The sequence below is a fragment of the Rhamphochromis sp. 'chilingali' genome (assembly GCF_963969265.1).
Source record: "Rhamphochromis sp. 'chilingali' genome assembly, chromosome: 1".
Classification (NCBI taxonomy): Eukaryota; Metazoa; Chordata; class Actinopteri; order Cichliformes; family Cichlidae; genus Rhamphochromis; species Rhamphochromis sp. 'chilingali'.
Genome location: NC_137929.1, coordinates 23,518,312 through 23,542,461, shown reverse-complemented (window position 1 = coordinate 23,542,461; position 24,150 = coordinate 23,518,312). Strand labels below are relative to the sequence as shown.

The 24,150-nt window shown below is 43.0% G+C and overlaps 1 protein-coding gene across 1 annotated transcript in view; it reads right to left on the bottom strand.

Annotated features, from left to right (window-relative positions):
• Positions 1 to 24,150, bottom strand: part of nlgn2a (neuroligin 2a) — a 254,588-nt gene that overhangs the window by 71,296 nt on the left and 159,142 nt on the right. The window contains exon 5 of the mRNA XM_080876002.1: positions 20,226 to 20,375. Within this exon, the coding sequence (XP_080732128.1) occupies positions 20,226 to 20,375 (150 nt within the window). The remainder of the gene's footprint in view (positions 1 to 20,225; positions 20,376 to 24,150) is intronic.

Genomic DNA, 24,150 nt, shown 5'->3' with positions numbered 1-24,150 from the left:
AGCGGGTACACCATGAACAGGTTGCCAGCCTGTCACAAAAGACAGACGTCCATTGACACCTATGGGCAGTTTGAAATCACCAGTTAACCTAACCCCAATAACTGCATGTGTTTGACTGTGGGAGGAAGTACCCAGAGAGAGCCCACGCAGACACACAAAAACAGACCTGGCTAGTTGGTAGTTGTGAACCCAGAGCCTTCTTGCTGTGAGGCAACAGTGCTAACCACCGTGCCACCCGAAAAACTCTCCAATTAGCTGCTACTAATTCATTTATTTCACGAGTGAAGATGTTAGCAGTATTTTGAAAGACTGCAGACCTGTATCAATGTGCAAGAAAGCCAGAAAAGGAGAGGAAAAAAGAATCCCCTCATCTTATTCCCATACTGGGCCGCACTCAATTTACCACGCTCATATTGAGGACGGGGGGGGTAAGACACTTCCAAGTTGTCAGATCGAGTGCCAGTTCCAATTTGCTTTTTCCATAGCTCACATCTGCTCGAGCCCACTTGGAGCCAACTCATTTCTTCAAAGTCACCCAGACATCTCATGTTTACATGTGTAAGGCTACACCCTCCGTTTGATACAATTCTGCTTTCTAAAAAATACAACAAACGGTCGCGGCACTTTGTTTTTATGCAAGGATCTTTGTGCATGTGAAAAAAGACGGAATATTTTATTCACCCCATTTCCTTCATCAGCAGAGCTGAATGTTATTTTTTTAAATTTTTGCATCCTTTCTCATTTTCATCATCTAGCTAATGAGCACATTTATTTCTAATTAAAATAAGCACGAGGAAGCAGGGAAAACATGTAAGGTGACCACGGGAATGAGCGAAGGTGGAGTAAGTAAAGCTTACTAAAGAGGGACATGATGACATGAATAAAGTCTCGCTGCATAAACAAGTGCAACAATTAACAGATTTCCAGGGTCGGGATTTATTCAGCACGACTGTTTCTTCTGCTGCATTCCAATGAGAGGGAACACGCTTCTCACAAAGGGCACAACAGAGACTACCACACGTGTCAAAGCAAAGATCAGACGGAATACGGATAATAACGTGTATCAAAACACTCGTGTCTGCATTTCATTTCCACTATTGTGCTGCATGAAGGTTCTTCAAAACACACTTGATATTATAAAAACACCACAGAGCCAATGAATCTCACCACACCTTTTAGAGCGCTCCGAATCCAAATATTTTACAGAAGCAGTCGTTTAGTAAGTGAAAATTCTGCTGAAGGGAAGGTTGGTGCAGTCCGTGAATCTTGTTGTGGGTTAATCCCCAGGGGGCTGAAGTACTAGTGCAAAGTATAAGGATGGTTACATACCTGCAGGCTAGAATACATTGCTGAAAACCTTCCAGCCATAACTGTGAATACATCCAAGGCATGTCACAACCCACATAAGAAAGGACATGTAGACATCGCTTTTCACACATAACTGATCGACTGAGGTCTCACACACACACACACACCTGTCCTCTTTTAACATGTACGCTCACCAAGCTCTGCGCCTATGCTATCTACTCCTATGTCTGTTAAGCTAACCATTCTAGCCATGACCATGGTTGAGTATGAAGCACTATGAACATCTTGCTCTAAGTAATGCAGTCGAATCAAATCAATTGTAACTGGCATCGCCACAATTAATGAAGCAACTATCTAAGAGCAACAGGTTGTTTTTTCAGAGGTCTAAGCTTGTTCACACTAGAGCTGCCAAGGACATTTTACAGTCATGTAACCCTGTTCAAATAAAACCGCATCATCTAAAATCATTTGAATTTTTTGCATACACCAACAGAGCCATTTTGACCACCACAGAAATCAATTTAAAACGCTGCACTCAACAATTGTGGCATGTCTGGTTGCCTAGCACCACGCACTGTTTACACACATTTTGATATGAAGCCTGCTATATCACGGCCCAGAGCTAGCTAGATGTGACTGATAGATAAATATATCGGGGCCCGTAGCTAGATGAAAGATGAAAAATCTCCGCAGGGTTGAACGGGCTGTGGATGGGATATTGCTGCCAGGCGGAGCAGAGCACATGACGGATGCACGGAAAAATCGGGCGGGTTGCTGGCAGCGCAGCGGGAGCCAGGTGGAAGAACAGACATAACTGTTGTGATTATCAGGAGTCATGCAAACCATGCTGGCATATGAAAGAAATCCAAAGCTTAACTGCGGGCCCCTCTCGTGCCGGTTTCTAAGCTGTGATTGGATATAGCTGTTTGGGAGAGGGGTTTCCAGAAAGACAGCTGGTTGATGGTTTTGTCTCCTCCTTTTCCTTCTGGATTTAGGAGCTGAGGATGAAGCTGTCCATAATTGTGTACATTACTAATTCAAGAGTCAACTGTTGTGAGCAGACTCCTGTACGTACAAACACTGGCAAAGCTAGTAGAGGGTACAAGAGATAAAACAAGATTTTGTAGAGAGATATGCAGGGAAGTGTTCACATGCATGCACACGGATCATAAACATGCCCCCTTCCATTATTTCTTAGTCTCTGTCAAGCTGAAAGTGCATCCAGGCTTTGAAATCTACTTCATGAAATGAAAGCTTTCAATAATTTTCATTTGTGTTTCCCAGATCAGGCTGATTGTGCAGACGTAACAGTTTGAAACAGTCATTCATTTAGTGCACTTTGAAATGGAGATATGTTCCAGAAGGGTTCAGGAAATAGCCAAAAACAGAGAGGGAGAGAGCGCAGTTCCACACAGGAGCTCGAGCTTGTTGTGGCACCACTTTAGAGGCACCATCTGCCTCATTCATAGCTCAGCAGATCACAGGGCTTTCCATAGGAAAACATAAACTCCTTTCAGAGCGTCTACGTCTGTGCGCCCACACGCGTCCATCCACAAGACAGCGCTGTCTGAGGAACAAATAAACGTTCATTATCATCAGCCGTCTTTGTTTCAGCCGAAGACACGTGTGAGCGGGCATGTCAAGGCTGCAGAAAGCAAATGCGGCAGAAAGATACACAGCCGGCTGCAGCCTTCCCTTTAGGTTAGTGAATGCAGCTCATTGAGGCTTGCTGATTGGCAAAGGGGTCGCTTCCTCGGGATAGGCTGGTTAATTAGATAATTAGCTGCAGCAGCTCCTAATGAGAGCCCTATACCGCTTCATCCAGCGCAGGTGGATAACGCATACATACTCACCGCCTCTCTCCTTCTACATATTCATCGGCTATTCCATCACTGCCATGAAATTAACACCTCTGCATAAATTCTTTAATGTGTTGAGCGCAGGGGAGTCAGTGCAAATGCTCCTCACGCACACACACCTCTGGCACCTTGGAGAACCACGTAAGGTTTTCAATTAAAGAACCAGGTGTTGAAACAGGTTGAAAATGAAAGTGTGTGTAGGTATTCAAGACGCTAGATCCGAACATCTAAAACTCACAACCTGGCTCTAATAAACTGACAGAAGCTTCTTGGCGTGCACGCACACTTCTTAGGCTACGTCCACACGTACACGGGTATTTTTGAAAACGAAGATTTTCCGTTTTCGTTTATAAAAAAAATCCCGTCCACATGTAAAAGCCAAAAACGAAGGAAAATGCTGCTAGGAACATGCCAAAGCAGCGGGTGGCGCTATATCCCTAGCCGTGTAGAAATGTTGGCCAATCAGAAGTCAATAAGCCTGGGTGGGAAAAAGTAAACAAAGATGGCGCATAGAAGCAGAACTGAGTCATATGTGTGGAGGGACAGTAACTGTGTGTGTATATGTAAGCATTTAAACACTGCAGAGAGTACAATTAACAGTAACAGTATTGTAGAAATCCATTTCACCGAAACAATAACGTGGCGCACAGTGTGACGTCAAAAAATGCGCACACTTTGACGCTGCGTTTTCTCCGTTTACCTCGTCCACACGTAAACGCAAAAACTGAGTTTTTGAAAATATCCACCCTGGCAGGAGTTTTTAAAAATCTCCGTTTTCAGTGACCAAAAACGCCGTTTACGTGTGGACGAAAGGCGCAAATGCATAGAAAAATCTGCGTTTTCAAAAATACCCGGGTACGTGTGGACATAGCCTTAGTGTGTTTACCTGTGAACTGCAGCAGACAGTGACCAACTCTGTATACGTGTGTCTTTTGGGACTAATGATGCCAGAACTTGATTGTTGTCTCTAAGATGGCAGATGAATAGCCAGGAGGGGGGATGTGGCACATGGAGTAAGCCTGGCTCAGAGGTGACATGGCTGGGTAAGGGGAGAGGCAGGAACTGCGTCTCTCTGGGTCTGACTGCGTGGACCAGAAAGGAGGTGGAGGAGGGCGCAGAGGAGAGGAGAGCAGGTGTAGCCTGGCTCCCACACTGCTCACAGCATCTGTTACTGGGCCACTGAGTTACTATGATCAGCCTGTGTTTGGCATGTGTGTGTGTGGAGAAGAGTGAGCTACACGGATGGGTGAACTCTATTTCTCTCACTACTCTCTCTGCGCTGCGCTTGCTTTCCCTTTTGTCCACCTCCTTCTCCCTTCTGCTCTCTCATTCAATTATGCATGTGTGTGTGTGTGTGTTGATGTTAGGTGTTATCACCTCTGCCATGATCATACTTTTCCTCCTGTCAATCACGGCCAACACAGTCAACACCGGGCAGTTCTGTCCTTGACCTCGCCCGTCCTAAAATGCAAATGACTTGAGTAGCCACACATATTCCCGGTGTGCGCAGCAGAAGAGGGGAATACGTAACACGAGCAACGAAGCACGCACACTTCCCCTTCTGGCCTCAGGTGCTGTGTTAGCCAGCACTGATAGGTTAATGCAGCAGTAATAGCAGGACAGACATGCGTTTGCGTGCGTGTTAGTGGAGATCTAGGGAAGAAGAGCGCAGATCGACTGTGATGTCCAGCTGTGCCCCATCTAAAAGACTACTCCAAGAGAGCTGGAGCCCCGGGATGACCTGGTGTTTCTGGAATGAAAGATGTCACAGCAGAGCAGGCTGACAGGAAGAAGCGCAGGGTGGTGTAATGGGAAACAGCAGGCGGTGTGTAAATCAGTGAGGAAATGATGCGAAGATAAACAGGGCACAGCGGCACGGTGGAGCAGCGGTTAGCGCTGTTGTCTCACAGCAAGAAGGTCCTGGGTTTAAATCCAGCCTGTGAGTTCCTCCCAAAATCCAAAGATATGCTGGGCTTAGGCTTACTAGTTATTTAGTTAAGTGTGAATGCGAGCGCGGTTGTCTCTGGGACAGACTTTCACCCTGTCCAGTGTGTACCTCTATGTAAAAAAAAAAAAAGAAGAAAAAAAAACATACTAAGTCTCAGGGACAGGACCTCAAAATGATGTCATCATCGCAGACACTCAGGAAAGTAAATACCTGGAGCTGCTATATCATTTATATTGTGAGACAACACTTTTTTAAAGATGTAAAAATCTATCACAGACAGTATGTTATAGCACCGGTCCCCAACCTTTATTAATGTCAGACAATATTTTCACGGACCGGCCTTTAAGGTGTCGCGGACAAATACAACAGGATACGACCAAGACAGAAACTGTGGTATTTTTTAAAATATAATAACAAAAAACACAAATTCACTGTGTAATTGTGTAACTTTATTACCTTAAATCTGCAACAAGATTGAGAGTAAAATCCCCCTCTCTGCCCCTTAATGCTCTCTGGTCGCTATGGTAACACGTAAATATTTCTTTCAAACTAAGACACACAACTACAACACAGGAAAAGACCCAGGGAAACCTGGAAACCATAAATTTCCGTACCGGTCCGTGTACCGGTCCGTGGCCCGCGGGTTGGGGACCTCTGTGTTATAGCATTTGTAAAAGCTTTTACTATTTTTGCTGTGAGCCTAGGTTGATCACGGTGGCCAGGACTAGTCGGCAATACCTTTTTTTGACTGATTATCCAGCACAAAGAATAAATGTTTGGAGGTACAAAGTTCCTCGTATTCCTGGTGGTTCTGATATGAGACCAGATGACATTAAGGACGACGTTCCCAATCTTTTTAAAGATCTTAAGGCGTTTCTAAAAATATCCCCCACATGTATCGAAATTCTAAACACTGTGCAACAATCTAGCAGCTAAAACAACAGAAGAAGAAATTACATTTTTTAAGCGCCCAAGGCTGCAATCCTGCTGACCGAGAGCAGATTATTGAATTTCTTTCTATCCAATTCTTCACATTATGAGATGCCTTTAGGGCCAAACTAATTTATTGGCAGCTTTCACCTTTATTTCACTTCAATCCTAATTTTACAAAATGTCAACACTCTGTGTGTTTTGTCATTGCTCTCAGGTCCAGATGGCTTCATGAAGGGCTCCTGGTTTTAGATATTAGATGGCATTAATGTTTAACGCCCAAGCAGGTATAAATTTACAGCAGTAGATGCACTGACTTCAAATAAAGCCACACAACATGGATACTGTCAGAGGAGAGGCAAAGAAAGCCATTTTAATTCACTCGGGTGAAAAATCCATCACCTGTCATTCATAACTCACACATAACTCACAGGTGACAGCATCAACTTCACAGGATCATGGAGAGGTGTTTGGGAGTATTCGGAAAATCATTAAAAACAAGCTCAAGCTTAAGACGAAGCAGAACAGAAGGCAAAACATAAAGAAAGAAAGAAATGAAGGAAAATCACATTTAATGGTGTAACACTTTCAATGGGGGATAGCTTCTTGTTCACAGAAAAGTCGGCTCGTGTTTGTGATTACATTAGTAATTCACTGCAACCAAAGCACATACTTCTGTTTGAGTGAATGCTAAGAGAAACAAACACACGCACAGCCTACAGTGCAGTGAGCATTAAATACACAGCAGTGTAGAATCCTAATGCCATATGTTAATTATTACGTCTTTGTGTTGGCTGCGTGCAAAGAGAGCTCAAAGGCTGACACAAACATCACACGGCACCGCGGCGGGTTCCACATACAAATGCTGACTGCTTTTCTTAGCAGTGTTTACACTCGCTAACAGCCTGTCTTTATGAGCGCCAGTCTGAATGTACAGATGCACGCGGATGATCGTTTGGTTCCCCAAACAACTCCGCTATCCCCATGGGAGAACTAAGTCCCCCAGTTAGCCCTGTAGCGCTGCGCGATGATTCAAACGGCTGTCATCCCTCTGTAATGATGATCCATCCGCAGCTATTACCAGCCCATGGTTTCTCACTTACCAAGCTGATTGTTTGACATGTGAGACATACATCAGGGTAATTTGCCCTATAACTCTTTTTTTAAAAGAGCACCCAAAGCAAACCACGCACTGTGTGTGAGGATGGGAGTCAGAAGTTGGAGGTAAATGAAACAGAAGATGAGCAGAGGACAAAACATGGGAGCAAATGGAGAAGAGAAGGTAAAAGTAGTAAGAAGGTAAAGAGGGTGGCCGCCTATGGTTTTATAGCCAGGTCTCAATGGGAATTATCAGATTTGTGCCCAGTAAAGAAACACGTCAAGTGTTATATAACCCCCAACAAAGCCCAGTTTTGAGTCCAACACTGGATTACGTCAATGAAAAAGATGAAGAGACAAGAAAAATGATTCACTGTGCTTTAGGTCACTAATATAAACTCTAAGACTGTCATCCACCTCTGTTAACTCTGTTCTAATGCAGTTCAGTTCAAGGTTAATTCAGTGTCATGTAGATATAGCACCAGTGCCCAAGAACATCTCGAGAACATCTTATCTCAAGGTGTTTTCGATAAGGCCCTACAATATTAGAGAAAACCCCAAGAATCGATGAGGAAGCACTTGGCAACAGCGTCAAGGAAAAACTCTGCTTTAACAGGAAGAAACCCCCTGAAGAACCAAAACAGCAGAGCATAAAGAGACCATAAACAAAACATGACAGGAGAAAGTAGACAAAATGGCATGCAGCAGAGGCATGTAAGCACATGGAGAGTAAAACCGATGGGAGTGAAGAAGAAATTGCATGATGGGAAGTTCCTCAGTACCCTGGGCCTATGGCAGCGTAAGTAAGACATGGTTCCGGGTCAACTAATCCTGCCTTGACTATTAGCTTCATTAGAAAGTAAAGAAATGGTTTCTGTGTCCTGAATCCAAACTGGGAGCTGATTCCACTGGTGAAGGACCAGATCGCTGAAGGATGTACTTTTAGAAACATTAGGAACTAAAAGTTAGCCTGCGGTCTGTTGGGATACTATGAGGTGTTCAGGCTACAATGAGGGCTGATCGTTTGCAACAGTGGGAAAGGCAAGCTTTTGAATCATTTAGAAAAAAAAACACTGAAGCTTTTATGACACTGTGGCTGTTCTTTATGATTAAATCTAAACTCAAAGTCTTTACAGATTTATAATGTTGGAGATGTGAAGGTAGGAAGCACTGCTGGATAAAGTGACCTTTGAAAGTAAATTGTCACATTATAACATTACTGCCTGAAGGTAACATAACACCCTGTTGCAACTCCTTGTGCATATTAGTTACATAGTCCAGAGGGCATGCACACTACATTACGAGTGCCTCTGAATGTACTGAGTGGGTCTCGCTGCACGATATTATCACTCTGTGGACATCAGTAGCATCTTTTAGAAGAGTAGCAGTTTTCCTTTGCTAAAAGCCTGTGTTTAGCTAGCAGATGCTAGTTTCATGCAGGTGACAGATACAATCTGCATTTCCATAAATCAATTTCAGGTGCTTTTTAAATAAAGTGGTAATACAAGGATTACTTTCATGACGTACAGACTGTCCTTTGTGCCACCTCGCTACACAAGCTTTATTTTTTATGGCAACAAAAGGAACAGTGAAATAATAACCAAACTCCAAAACACATGATTCAATACTGCCTTGCAAGAGAAAAGAGACTTTCAATACAATACTTTTACTGTATTGTATTGGATTAATTGAAAGAGAAGCCACGGTTCTGACTTGGAGAAGAAAGAGTGGGTGTTGGCATAAGCAGCGGGTGTCCTCTTGAAATAAGAAAAACCGTCACTAGTGGGAATGGTTCCCTATTAGGATTATTGGAAGTTCCTTTAAGGTGAATTATGATGAGAGCAGAAGAGAAGATGAGAAAGTAGGAGTCAGATCAGCTGACTGACTGGCTGAGCATCAAGGCCATGGACAAACAGAGGAGAAACAACGTCTGGGGACAGATGAAAAGAAGTCATGAGGGATGTCTGAAAACACGCCTGAAACTGTGTTAATGTGTGTGTCAGCGCAGGAGAGCGTCTCACCTGTGTGTGTGTGTGTGTGTGTGTGTGTGTGTGTGTGTGTGTGTGTGTGTGTGTGTGTGTGAGACAGAGGCTAGCTGAGGTGCTAATCCCCTCTCAGAAAACAGTGGACCAGCCTGTCCTCTTTCCCCCAGGGATCAATAAAGTATTCTGATTCTGATTCTGATTCTCAAAGTCACACTCTATACCGCCCAACACACACTTAAGACACTATGGTCCCCCTTTCTCTCCTCTCACACAGAGTCAATAGGACTTTGCTCATCAATTCTGTCGGGGGTTGCTATGGAGACTGAGAATATTGTGTGCGCGCGTGCATGCGTGCGGTTGGCTGTGGTGTACAGCCCGCGCGTGTCTTAATATCTTCTCTGGTCCTGTCAGGTCACGTTTCACGCTGATGTCTGCCTGTAGTACGGCACGCGCAGCCCACCCCCCGCAACTAAAGACCCCCCACAGAAGCCTGGAGGAGACATTTTTCAAATCCACGCTCTATGAATACCAATTCAAAAGTAACAGTGTAAAAAAGTGTGTGTGTGTGTGTGCGTACTGTAATGAAGAGTCAATGCCATCGCTCCTGCGTGCGTGCGCACAGACAGCAGCATGAAGCATATATAATTGTGCCCTAGCTGAATGTCTACTCTAGTGCACACTCAAAAATATGCAAGTTTTATTTTTAGCATCGCAGGCAAATGGAGCCCCTCTCCTCCCTCATCTCCTGCTCTCTGCCCTCACTCTCCCCCACTGTCACTTCTCTCATCTCTTAAAATCTCTCACCCTGTATTCTCAGAGCGTCTGGGCCGCGCACACACACACAGGCGGCATACATTACATCCATGCAAGGGGTTGCAGCACTAAAAATAACAAATTCTATAAGCTTTGTGCCATGCTGTTCCACCTCTGTGCTCTTATCATCATTGTTAATGTCTGAATGAATGCACAGTCTCATTTTCTCTCCTCTCAGGCAGCCGAGGGATGTAAAAAGCTTGCTGGGGTGGAGGTGACGTATGTACTGTAAGCACGTCTGTCTCCACGGCAGCCGAGCCAAGGTCAATTGCTCGGTGGCCCGGTGAAGCTTTTCATTACATATTTAACTCGGCCAAATTCCCTGCGGAGACCTCGCCGGAGACTGCCTGCTGCTCCTCTCTACCCCTTCGAAGCCCGTCTCGCTGCAAGCCCGCCTGTCTGGCTGCAGACAGGTACGACTCCACCGCATTAGCATACGCACAGAGTCAGGCGTGTCCTGCTAGGTGAATAATTCCACGGTGGTTAGCATTTGTGTAGCGCCGCCACGGCTGGCGAGGCAGCTGTTAAATAAGGGCGTCAGGGAAGACAGAGAGAGAAAAATCACATCTCTCAATCAGCCAGACGGAAAAAAAAGACCCCCAACCTCTATTACTGCCATCCTGTCTGTGCTCGACTTTCATTTTGTTTTTCTTAAATGCTCACGTATCAACTCTATCACGCACACACAGACACAAACATATAGATAAAGCCCAGAGGGGAGAGATTAGCAGAGAGAGCGAGAGAAACTATTTATTTACATGCTAATGGAAATGTAAATCCCAGCTATGCCTTTATTCCTTAATAACTGTTTTCGAATAATAATAAAAAAAGAAGCAAAGTGGGGGAATTTTTACATTATTATTAAAAAGAAATTATAATAAGTCAAGACTAGTTCTTTCAAGAAATGGTTTTTGGAGGTTTTCTTCCCACAGGACACAGAGCGACTCTGCTGTCCTGACTAGGATTGTAACTCGCTAAATGAGATGCTGTGAAGGGTTTACAATGGATGGATTAAGGAGCAAGTTGCCACAAGGGAGAGGCGATCTAAATAGGCCGCAGAAGTAGCAAAGCACTAACCAGGATAAAGGCGGGAGCTGCAGTCTGGGATGAAGGTAAGAGTGGAGTACATCTCACTAAATAAAGTGCTTTGAATTGTGGGTAAGATTAGAAAAGCAGTATAGAAACACTACCCGGGTTCAACACAGAGAACAATTTGACTGTCACCTGCTTCAAATATTTTTAGTCCTCGAAAGAAAGAGGATTTTTTCTCTTTTTTAATTGGAAATCAGGACAAAATAGTTTTTTGCTCATCAGTAGACAGTTACGTTGAAACCAAGCACACCATTGCTGTTCTTGTGACGTTGCCAATAAGTTTGATGTGTCACATGGCCCTCTTCCTATTGAAAAAACAAAAGTTGTATCCAAGATGGCCGACTTCTAAATGGCCACCATGGTCACCACCCATCTTGAGGAGTTTGCCCCCTCACATATACTAATGCGCCACAAACAGGACTTTAATATCACCAACCATTCCCATTTTATTACGGTGTATCCATATAAATGGCCCACCCTGTAGACAGTGTTGAGTGTATTGTAACAGCAATGACGTGTGAACCCTGCTTCCAGGTCCAGGTCCAAACTACTCTGTGTTTATTAAAGCTGTTGCTTTTTTTTTTAACATGTTTTAATGCTTTGTATTCCTGCAGCAGTATATGAATGACTAACCTCGTATTGTGGATGGATTATCTCAGTTGTTCTCCTGACTGAAGTTTGGAACATTTACAGCATCCTGCCATGCGATTGCATTTGTCCCTAACCATCAGGAAACCTCACATTAACTGTTATAGCGAGTCAACGCTAGACAGTTTAACTTAGGGTTATATATCCCTTTTTTTGCATGACAATTCTGTACGTTATACATCAAACCATTGTAACATAGTAACTTTAACCTTGGTAGGATGCAATGTGCTATGACTATCATCACAAGGTGGCATCTAGAAGCTGCTTGGTAACTGCTATTCAACAACAAATTCTGAATAACACCCTGTTAACAAGAGGCATCAGACCTGTTAAACATGCACTAAAAAAGCCTGAAAGAAGAGAAACTTTCAAAGCCACAGACAACTACAGCTGTCAGAGTGTTGCGTGGAACTAAGATCCTGTAAAAACTCAGCTAGCTTTTAAAACACGTCACAAGTCTGCCATTGCCAAAGAGCTTCTAATATTCTCCAGTATGCATACATGTATATACACTTGATGGGGCGACCGTGGTTCAGGGGGTTGGGTAGCTCATCTTGTAACTGGAAGGTTACCGGTTTGAACCCCAGCTCTGTCTGTCCTGGTCGTTGTGTCCTTGGGCAAGACACTTCACCTACAGCCTACTGGTGTTGGCCAGAGGGGCCGATGGCGCGATATGGCAGCCTCGCTTCTGTCAGTCTGCCCCAGGGCAGCTGTGGCTACAACTGTAGCTGCCTCCACCAGTGTGTGAATGTGAGAGTGACTGAATAGTGGAATTGTAAAGTGCTTTGAATGTCCTGAAAAGCGCTATTTAAATGCAATCCATTATTATTACTTGAGAAATAAAAAGAGAACACTGATGACTGATGACAGAGGGATTTTGACTCAGTCTGCGCTCCAGATGGGTTAATTATTAATCGCGTTAGTCGTGATTACGGCACGTTAACGCTCATAGCACTAAAAAATTGTAAGGTTGCCATTGGCTTTAATCCAGATGAAAGAGGTAAACCTAAGAATGTAACCAAAGCGGCGTGCCACTAGTTCAGATGTATAGTGCAAGCAAAGTACTCAAACACGACTAAGTTGCATGAGCATGTACGTGTCCACCATCCGGCTGAGTATGATAGGCTATCACCAGTTTCTGCACCTCCATCAACAAGCAGATGAGGTGGGGGCAGATGAAAGAGGGTGCTGTTAAAACAGCATTATTATTCTGTTGACTGCTTCTATTAGCTCCATCATTATTAGCAAACTTACTCATGAGCAGATAAATAAATAAATAAATCGCCGATGGGCTCAGCCTATCATCGATAGTCGTTATTTTTCATCAAGTCGCCCACCCCTACCTGTGCCAAAAACATTTACTATACATTAAATGATTTGAATTTTATGTGTTTATAAGTTTTGACAACCAGATTCAAGTTCAGGAGCAGAATAAATTGCACTTCCTTTTGCTCTCCAGATACAGTATGGGCAAGGCATGTTTCAAAGACCAGCTTTAAGTCCTAATTAGCAGCAGTGCATTCCAATTAACTCAACTCCAGCTTTAATCATTTATATGATCAGGGTAATTAAATACATCACGACGTCGAAACCATACAGCACAGGAAACTTTGCGAGACCCAGACTAATTTGTGGTAGGCTTCGTAAACCAAGACCACAAAACTGAACTCTTGCACTGCTGACTGCAGCACCGGAAGGCTGCATCGCTGATGATATCGAATATAATCTCATGCGAAGACGTCGGCCTGCGCAGAAACACACGCTGTTTCGAGTTTTCATATCACGTGGCCACATCTAGCTTCTGTATCAATAATTCCTGCATCGCCCTTCCAAATCGACATGTCGGATTGCTGAAGCAAGAACACAAACAGCAGAAACCATCGCACAGCGTATCCACAGAGCAGACATTGATATGCATGACTGCATGCACCTACACGTGCCTGGTGCACACCACCTCTAAACACACAAACGCTCGCTTCTAACCCCACACTAGCTTTGCCTCTCTCTGTCAAAGGAAAATGCCATCCATCATGCAGGATGCATGGGGTGAAAGATTACTCACATTTCTCCCAATCATGGCCAAATTGCTCTGGATGGCTCTCATATTTGGGAGATGGCTGCCGTCTCTTTGCATACAAATGACAAAGTCTCCCCCGCAATTTGCTTTCTCCTTGACTCAAAGAATGTGATGAGAGAGTTACAGACAGGGTGCAGGAAGAAGAAAATGCAGAATTGCAGCTGGAGGACTGGAAGGAGGGAGAGAGATGTAACATACAAGGACAGATAATTAAGTCCAACCTAATGCTCACGTCATTAGGTAGGGCGTGATACTCGGGGAGAATCTAATGCCGCTGCGACACCTGACTTATTTTTATCATCTTTGAAAAGTACATTTGTAATCCACACATTTAAATGTCTTTTGTACAGGATTACTTTCTTCTAAAAGTCAACACACCAGGTTCAAGCTGGCATGAAACAGCACTATGAATATCCTCAATATGCAGAGCTATCATACAGCATTGCTCTATAAGAGTACTAACAGATATGTGACGCTGTCGTTGACCACATATAAAAAAAACTATTTACATCTTACTGATAAAAACAAATCAAAGAGCGCTGGGAGCACGAATTAACAAGTTAACAAGCCAACAGTGTAGCCAGGTTTTAGTCTGGAGGTAGAAACCTAATGCCTGAAAAGTTACCAATCCCCTTGTTATGTTGAGAAAAACAGGAAACTAGCCTTTGCTTTCTATTCCCAAGTTCATCTAACCTGGAACTTTGCTAGAATTGCTTTTCCTTTCAGAAACAGGGTTTCTGCCAGTCTATTACAAGCTTGGTGGCCCATCTGGTCTAAACTGATCCACTGCTGGTCCTAAGCACTGTGGATTCTTTTTCATACATACACAAAAATATAAGCATTAAGCTGGCTAATATACAGCCATGGTTAAACAAAAGTACACACAATGATTGAAAAGCTCTTTTATTTAGTAACTGCTTTCTGTATGACTATCAATCTCTCACATGTTTGCTTGCTTTGATCATTAATGCCACGTAACAGACACGCAGACTGATGGGCAATAACAACTGTTGATAAGGTTCCTCTGTGGCATTGTGGTAACACAAACCTGAATGCGCTTAACAACAAGCTGCCAAATTGTTCTTTTATAGTGGTCCTCACTCTTGATGCACTTCTAAGGAAGTCAAGGAAATCAAGTACATTTGTTTAGCAGGGCCTTGCTGCTTTTACCCTCTTAGTTCCTGTATTAACAGTGACAGTGTACTTCTACTTCTTCAACATTTTACTTAGTAGTCTGCTGTTGCCATTAGCTGTTAAAGCTATAAAAATAGCTCAAATAACTACATGAGTTTCAAAGGGAATAAAGGATATGGCAAATATACTGTAATTTACAATGAGTTTAGCTGTTCAGATGATATTCGACTACCTCCAGACACAAATTCAGGACTAACAGAGGTAAGATGAGTAAAGTAAAGCTAACTGTGATTTGGTGCTTCCTCTCTATTAAATGTTGTAAACATGAAATAAACTACCTGGTACCATGAGAAATACTAGCATGCTCCCATGTTTTTCTCAATCATTTCAATTTGACAGAAGAAAAAAAAGAAAATACCTTTTCACACTTTTACAGTTGTGTCAGTCAGGTTAGCTAGCGTGATAGCACTCAGGATAGCCATGGCATTGCAGTAGTATTCACAATATTCTGTATGATAACAAGTGTGTGCCGGCTGCTAATGAGCACCACTTCACCTGCAAGCTAATTGGAGCTAATTACAGCTCCACAACCCTGGTGGCAGCACTTTTAGGAGGAGAATGACACTAGCGCTGACTCTAAACCACAGCGGCTAGATTTTGGCTAAAACTGTCACTCTTAACAAAGTAACAAACTCGTTACCAGCACTTTTCTGTAACAATTAACTTGATGAGAAGAATTACACTTTTATAGATAGCAGCAATCAACAATAACAAAAGCAACAAAAAGGCCTTTTAACAGTCCTTTAATAGATATTTCATATTACATTCTGTTATTCACTGTAGCAAAAAATGCTGATGAATTCAATAGGGAAGCACTGAAAAGCAAACACTTTAGGTAATTGCATGCAAATGAAAATGTGTCACCGCAGTAAAGGCGGTTTAAATGCTCCAAAAACAACACAGCAACATCCTTTAAGAAAGAAACAAAACAAATCAAAGCCAGGCTGCCTATTTTAAAACAGCTTCCAGGAGCCCGCTCTCTCTTCGGCTAATGAAATATCTAAAGCACTTAGTTTCCTTTAGTTAGCACCTGCCTCCTTAGAGGCATGTTCCTCCTCTCCAAGCTAAATTACCGTACTTGGTCTCAGTGGAGCGAGACAGAGTGCGGTAACAAAGAGAAGTCGAGTGTATTTTCAAAAAAGGGATGACGCGCTCGTGCTGGAGAGCTGAGGTGGCAGACAATAGTGTGCTGGCAGATCTCACAGTGAACTGAGCAGACAGGTTACAGCGTGCTACACCGGGCCTGTAAAGCCACTTTAACCACTTTCCAAATCCCTCACTTTCTCTCAGTGCTGCCGCTGGTACTAACAGCTCAAAAGTGCATCATAACCAAACCTTCCCCTACCAAAATACTCCGCAAAGGTTTGGTTTTTTTTGTTTTTGTTTTTTACAATGCCTACTCTCTGTGGAATGAATTATACATCTGCAAAACAGTCATCTGAAAGTTGGAGGTTCTGGGCGAGGGCGTGCAGTTAAAATGAGGAATTGTGAGGTGCATTTCCACGTCAGTAAAAATGCCACATCTGTATATGATTTGCATGCTTGTTCTCTTCTTCCACTCCTATGTTTAATAGACTTCCTGGCAATGCAGGACTCAGTGGCCAAATAAAAAAACAGGATGTATGGTGACAAGTAGGGCTGCCACGATTTGTCGACTAGTCACGATTACGTCGACTATCAAAATCGTCGACGACTGATTTAATAGTCGACGCGTCGTTTGAAGCTTTGTAAGATCACAAAAGACGCAGGAATAAGTGGCAGGATTTAAGAGTGTAATAACGGACTGAAACAGAAGATGGCAGCATTGCATATACAAGGATGTCAGCTACCGTTAAACCCCGAAGAAGAAGAAGAAGCAGCTGTGTCCCAGAATTCATAGCGCAGCCCAGCTCAGTTTCCAACAATGGCGGCAGCTAGTTAGTTTTAATGTTACTCTTATTATTCTTTCTGGGTCACAAAATAAACGTTTAACATATTTTCAGGCGAGAATGTAGCTGTTTAAACCTCAAATATCTGCTCAGTTTATCAGGTCACCACATATTTTCAAAAGCGCTCCGACGTTTTCGGAGACATCTGTTACCCACTAGCTCGTTAGCGAGCCGGGGCTAGGCTCACTAGCGCCGTGAGAACACCGGACTCCCCGCAAATCGTTTTCAAACCCACCGCCGTCTTTCGCTACTCAGGTTAAATATATATGAGTCACTTAGATAACTTAAAATGTTATTGTTTGGCTTTTTTTTAGTATTTTATTTGTTCCTGAGTAAATCAGTTTGTCTGAGATTAAAGTTATAGTTTTTACACAGCTGAATAAACGTCAAGCAGACAACTGATTATCAGAAGTGTGAGATGCTCCAGAATCTACTCCGGTGTCCTGTTATATTTTAGATAGCAAGGAGTTTATTAAACTTCACCGAAACAATCTGCAAATTTCATTAAAATTTAATAAACTATCATCTTGTCTTTATTTTTAGTTAGCACTTACCTTAAACACTTAAAGCTGTAAGCTAATGATAGTTATATAAGAGCAGATGCTGCTGGTGCAATAAGCTGTAGTTTTACGTCCAATGGATGATGATCTGATTAGTCGACTAATCGCAAAAATAATCGGTGACTAGTCGACTATCAAAATAATCGTTTGTGGCAGCCCTAGTGACAAGAGTACGAGAATTAAGTAAGTAAGCTAAAAGATCTCACAAAGCAACAAATCATGCCACCACATAATGAAAAAGCTGACATACTTTTATTACCAGTCTGAAAAGAGCCATTTCTAAGGCTTTAGGACTCCAGTATTGAAGTGACTGGCCTACCAAGATTCCTCCAAGAGTCTACTGATGACTCATCAGGTCACAAAATAACACAGAACAATACTTAAAGACCTGCAGGCTTCACTTGCCTCAGTCAAGTTCAGAGTTCATGATGCTACAAGAATCACACCAGCAGTCAAACATGGTGGTAGTGTAACGGTCTTGGGCTGTTTTGTTGCCTCGGGACCTGTTAGACTTGCCATAATTGAGGGAAACATGAATTCTGCTCTGTATCAGGAAATTCTGAAGGACAATGTCCAACCATCATTGTGCTCTGAAGGTGTTGGTTGCATTTGGGTTATCCAAGTCCACCTCTGAATAGCTCAAAAAGAAACCAAACAAAATAAGATGCTTTGGTATCACCTTAAGCAGTCTGTTAATACTTTTCAGTCTGAATTATAACAATTCTACAAAGAAGAGTGGGCCAAAGTTCCTCCAAAGCACTGTGAAACATTCACTGCCGGTTATCACAAATACTTAATTGCAGCTGTTGATGCCAAGGATGGCACAACCAGTTATTAGGTTTAGAGGGCAATTACTTATTAACATAATGTCCGCAAGGATAATAAATAAGCAAAAAAAAAAAAAAAAAAAAATCAGGAAGGGTGTAAACAGTTTTTCGCAGCACTTTAACTTTAACTCTATGTAGACCAGTGTTTCCCAACCTTTTGGAGCCACTGCACATATTTCACATTAGAAAAATCACACGGCACACCACCAAACAAAAATGTCACAAAAAGGATATTGATCATTTTCCCCCTGCGCACCAGGCACAGTGGAATTGGTTTGGTTTGTCCCCAGTATACTTTTTTTGCTTTCTTTTGACCACTACTCATGCCAGGGCTTCATCTGGGTCGGAATTTTCTCCAGGATCCAGGTCAGATTGACTACGTTTTCTTTTCAAATATTTATCTATTTATTTATTACACGCTTTGTCGTCTCACTCACAGCATGACTATTATGTAATTTCTTCTTCGTCTTCTTCTGTTTTATTGGCAACCCATTTAATGAGAGCAGGTAGTTGTACTGCCCTCTAGTGGAAGAGAAAGTAATCAATCTGCCCGTTACTAATCAGGTTGAACCAGATAATCTTCCACGGCACACCTGATTATTTCTCATGGCACACCTATCCACAGTGGTTGGGAAACAATTATGTAGACAAATCTAGACACGATTTAAGGTAAGATTTTTTTTTTTTTTTTAAATTTTAGGAGAAATCTAGTGCATATGAAGCCATGTGCTTCATTACTCCCAACTTAAAATAAGTCACTGTTGATTATGGCTCCATATATGTCTTCGACCACATTTTTGAAAGTAAAATTCTTCTGATTAATACATTGCAAAACCATATCTACCTTCTCTTCTACCTGCTCTTCATTCTACTTATTCTGCGTTCTTCTATTTTATGAGAAAAGGGACCATGATGCACGGTGGGAATTGTGGTTAGCACTGTTGCCGCACAGCATGAAGGTTCTGAATTCAATTCCACCACTAGGCCGGGGTCTTTCTGTGTGGAGTTTGCATGTTCTTATGTGGGTTCCCTCCGGGTACTCCGGCTTCCTCCCACAGTCCAAAGACATGCAGTTAGTGGGGATAGGTTAACTGATCAATCTAAATTGCCCATAGGTGTGAATGTGAGAGCGAATGGTTGTCTGTCTCTGTGTGTTAGCCCTTTAACAGACTGGCGACCTGTCCAGGGTGTACCCCGCCTCTCGCCCTATGACAGCTGGGATAAGCTCCAGCACCCCCCACGACTCTGAAAAGGATAAGTGGAAGCGAATGGCTGGATGGATAAAACTGTGCACATCTTTATAAATTGCAGTCCTCCTGATTCAACCTGGTTTAGACTTCAGCATTTAACCATAAACACTCAAGGAGTCTTTGCACATTTTTATAATTTGATCCTTCCAGTCCCATTGTATCAGGCTCCACCACAATACTATCCACAACTTTACCAAATGATCGTGATCTATCCTGGCACCATCACCAAGGGATACCATGGAAACTAAGCTTGAATTGTAACATTTTTTATTTCTTTTTATTCACACTGCAAACTGGGTAAAGACAAGCCAAACTTCCTTTCTGGTGTGTTTCAGCTGAACGAGTCTGGCTAGTGTCTTCATCTCAGCTCCCCCTGTTTCCAAGAAAGGGTTTACAATGCAAAAGTTTTGTAAAAAACAAAAACAAAAACAAAAAAAAGGCCATCAGTATTCAAAGAAAATTAAAGAATTACACAATCGGTGTTTAGACAGTGAGGGGAAATCTATAAGCAAGTGAGCTGTAACGATCAGGCCCTGGACTGGTTGTCATTACAATGATGGATTCTATTCATGTCACCCATCATCGACTCAGTTTAGAGAAAAGAAGAAACGTTCTTTTAGCTCAGCGTTTGGGGAGATATGGAATATAAATCAAATCTATTTGTTGGTGCAAATCTGTTAGCATGAAAAAGTCATGAGGGCCACTCACCGAGCACGCCGAGCCTGTAGTTCATGGTTACCACGATCACGTTGCCGTAGGCGGCGAGGACGCTGGCATCAAACATGTTTCCTGTGCCTTCCATGTAGGAGCCGCCGTGAATAAACAGCATCACCGGCTTCTTCCTGCGGTCACGGATATCTACATGCACAAACAGGGAAAAACAGAGTGTGAAAGAACAAAAAGTCAATGACTGCATTCACAGTTATGATTAGACATTGTGTTAGACCATAGTATATGGAACAAACTGCAGCGTGATGAAAACACAGCACTGGATCAGTGCTGCATTACTTACTGCGGCTGGATGCCAACCTTTAAAAATGGGCTTGAGCTCATTTAGATTTCAGCCAATGATTCTAACAACAGGCAGTAACGAGAGGCGCCACCGTGAGAATCTTGTCAAATGTTTCCTGGTGATTACAGCGAGAAAAAAAAGGCTTGAAGAAAATTACCAGCTACTGTAGTGCTTCACATTAGAGCCTGTCGTGCATCAGTCTTTACTTCACACTGAGGCCCAGATTGACTAAAACTGATGCAATTCCTAGCGCAGTGCAAAAGCATCTGTGTGTGCAACTGAAAATTGATGGCAGCCTGAGGCAATTAGTTTCAACAGAGAATGTCCAGATAAATTCACAGAATATCTGCACAACAGCTCTTATGATGGGGTAGCTCAATGTGTTGGTGTCAGAGTTCACCCCAAAGAGCTCTCTGCTGCAGAGAAGAGATGTTTAACACTGTTCAAACAGCCACTCTCTAGTAAACACACTCAAAGCAATGTGGCACAACATACAGAAGGTAAAAAAGAAGGTACCAGGATGACACTAGGAAACATATCAAAGCCGGGCCCCAAAGGAGTGGAGCTGATGTCTGTATACTCCCCTCTGAAGAGCATTCAGTGCGCAATCAACACAAAATAAAAGGCCACTGGCTCTCAATATATCATGTGTGCAATAAATTTCCATAATTTCCTCATTTTATTTTGCACCTTGGAACTCGGAACCCCCATAAATGCAAATTTCAAGTCGCCTTGAGCTGCAGAGACAGCTATAGAAACCTATTTCTAGGTCAACTCCCCTGTGTGGAATCTCTAGAAGAACACAGTTTTCTTGGACGCTATCATTTTTGCACTGGCACAAATTGTTGGTGGGTCCCGCCTGGAGGTGAAAAATGGAAAGATAGCTAAAAAGTTACCCATGAAAATGTTACGCAAGAACATTAGAAAACAAAGTTTAGCTCCAGAGTTGCTTCCCGTAAAGTTTTCTGTATTTATTTTACTGAAAGTAAGTATAAATGTGCAAACTGGAGGCAGGATCTGTCTATCTGGTTGTTCAGTCTGACGTCACTAGCCGTGTCTGGGCCTAAACTCCGCTGCAGGTCCATATATCAAACGATCACTATGGCATTACTGAGAGTTGAAAAACTGTCTAAAGTCTTTCATCTTTAATAAAATGATCAGCGTTCTGCTCTACCAGGTGTAACAATTGAGTTTAACATCCAGGCATCCATGAAAACGGAATTTATGACATTTAACGGAGTTAGAAGTTAGCAGGAAGTTAGCTCGCTAGCTTCTATCTAAATACAATATAGCATGTCCTGACTGCAGGGTTTTGGAAACAAATTAAAACGTACAGCTCTGTTATCACTTCCAGCATAAATGAAGACAGAAAACTAAACAGCAGTGACGTTTGTAGGGTTACTGAAGTTGGGCTAGCTGGTATATAATGATGTGCTACGTGACCGCTAGCGACACACAGCTATGTTAGCATAATATAAACAAGCTAACTTTTTTTCCACTCGATAAAAGTTGACGTGAGTGTTCTCGGTGGTCAGGAACAAATGTAATTGCATGGCAGGATGCTGTAAAAGGACCAAACTTCAGCCAGGAGAACAACTGAGATAATCCATCCACAATACGAGGTTAGTCATTCATATACTGCTGCATGGGCTGGGCTGTAGTTACATCCTAAGGTTTTAAAAACTGAGCTTAAATAAATGATTAGCGGTAATAAAAGCCGAGGGAGGTCAACAGTGATCACTGACTGTTTTAGGAGCTTTTTGAGATTAAATAGAAGAAAATACAAAACATTAAACATGTTAACAACACAAAAGCCATATTAAAGCAGACTACTTTAGACCCGGAAGTAGGATTCGTCGCGTCATCACTGAACAACCGGATTATTAGCTATAGTGATTTAAACTAAGTTGTGGGGATAGGTTAATTGCCACTAGGTGTGAGTGTGAGTGCGAATGGTTGTCTGTCCCTGTGTGTTGGCCCTGCGACAGACTGGCGACCTGTCCAGGGTGTACCCCGCCTCTCGCCCTATGACAGCTGGGATAGGCTCCAGCGACCCTGAAAAGGATAAGCGGATGCAAATGGATGGATGGATTTAAACTAGTGTTGCCTGGACAACACTAACTTAAATAATAATGCTTAAAAATGTGAAAACAAGTACTTAAAAACATATTCTCTGCAATATATTGTAAACATGAATTTCTGAGGCAAGCTGAAGGTATTCAGTTAATGTAGACCTACTGTGTTATTTATTTCCTTATTTTCTCTTATATATAATATATGATGATATATACATATAATATACTGTTACAGTGGTGGATGCTCATATTAAACAAAAAATACAAACAATGACACAGTGATTTCTCTACCACTGGCTTGAGGGCATGGCCTGCCTCCCAAACAGAACACTTCTTTGACCCCACCCACTGGATGAACTGACAGGTTGCACCAAGACCTGGTAAAAGATGAATAAAGGCTATTCTGAACCATAAAACACTTAAAGCTACTCCAGTGGAGTCTAATTATAAAAATATGAAGCTGAAAATGAGCATAACAGGTGCCCTTTAAACTCTATGGTTGCTCAGGGAAGCTATGATGATAAATTCTGGCATCCTCCACTAAGAAACTCATGCAGCTCATTTCAGAAAGCATCCAATGTCAGTCCTGAGAGTTTTCAGCATACGCCCTCTCCTGCAGCGCTGTGCGTGCACGTAGGACGGTCCCCGATGGGCCCTCGTTGGCCTTTGAACCAGTCTCCTAGCTGACTGTGAGCAGCGTCGCTCCTGCCTGCCAGGAGCCTACGGTAGCATATGGCACAGAAGACTCAGAGGAGTGGCACAGTGACAGCAGCCCCTGTTGGCTTCTGTTTGTGTGTCTGCGAGTGTGTGTGCGTGCAGGCTTGAGGATATGAGCAAACAGTAGTGGCGAATAACCACATAAATAACCACTACTGCATCTATTATAGAAGGCAGGAGAGATGGAGGGCGTGCGGCTCTCTTTGAAAGCTGCTTATATATATGTAGATGCTGTGTTAAGTACACAAACGTATGTAAGGTGGCTGCAAATGTAGCACCGTAAATCTCCAGTGATAGACTAGGGTGTCACAGACACATCCATACAGAGCTATGGCGCTAAAACCAGCGCATCAGTCAGGCAGACACACTCACACCGGCGAGAGAGAAATTCACAGGCAGTTGCAATGGAGAAGTCGCTATGGCAACTGCTCCACTTTGACTTGTTTCCGCCTCTCCTGCCTCTCCCTCTCACTTGGACAAAGTCTCATTGACTGTTGCTGTGGCAACATATTGCTGTCCTGCATGCCTAACCCCATGATGCCCTTCGCCGTGCTTCTACCTGCATGTCATTTCATTAGCAGCGAATGACCACATGCGCACCTCCTACATGCATGTTTCTGCATTCTGCTGCAGCGGCATCGAGGGACAGAATGCAGATGCACACGCACACAAACCCACAAGATGCAAACACACACACACACGCACAAAGCAGACTGTCACAGTTGACCTGTAGACTCGGCGTCCACGGATCAGTTACAGGGCGAATCGTTGTGGCACAGTGACTGATAGGACCGAGGCCCTCAAGGGTAACAAGCTCTCCTCTCTTTCT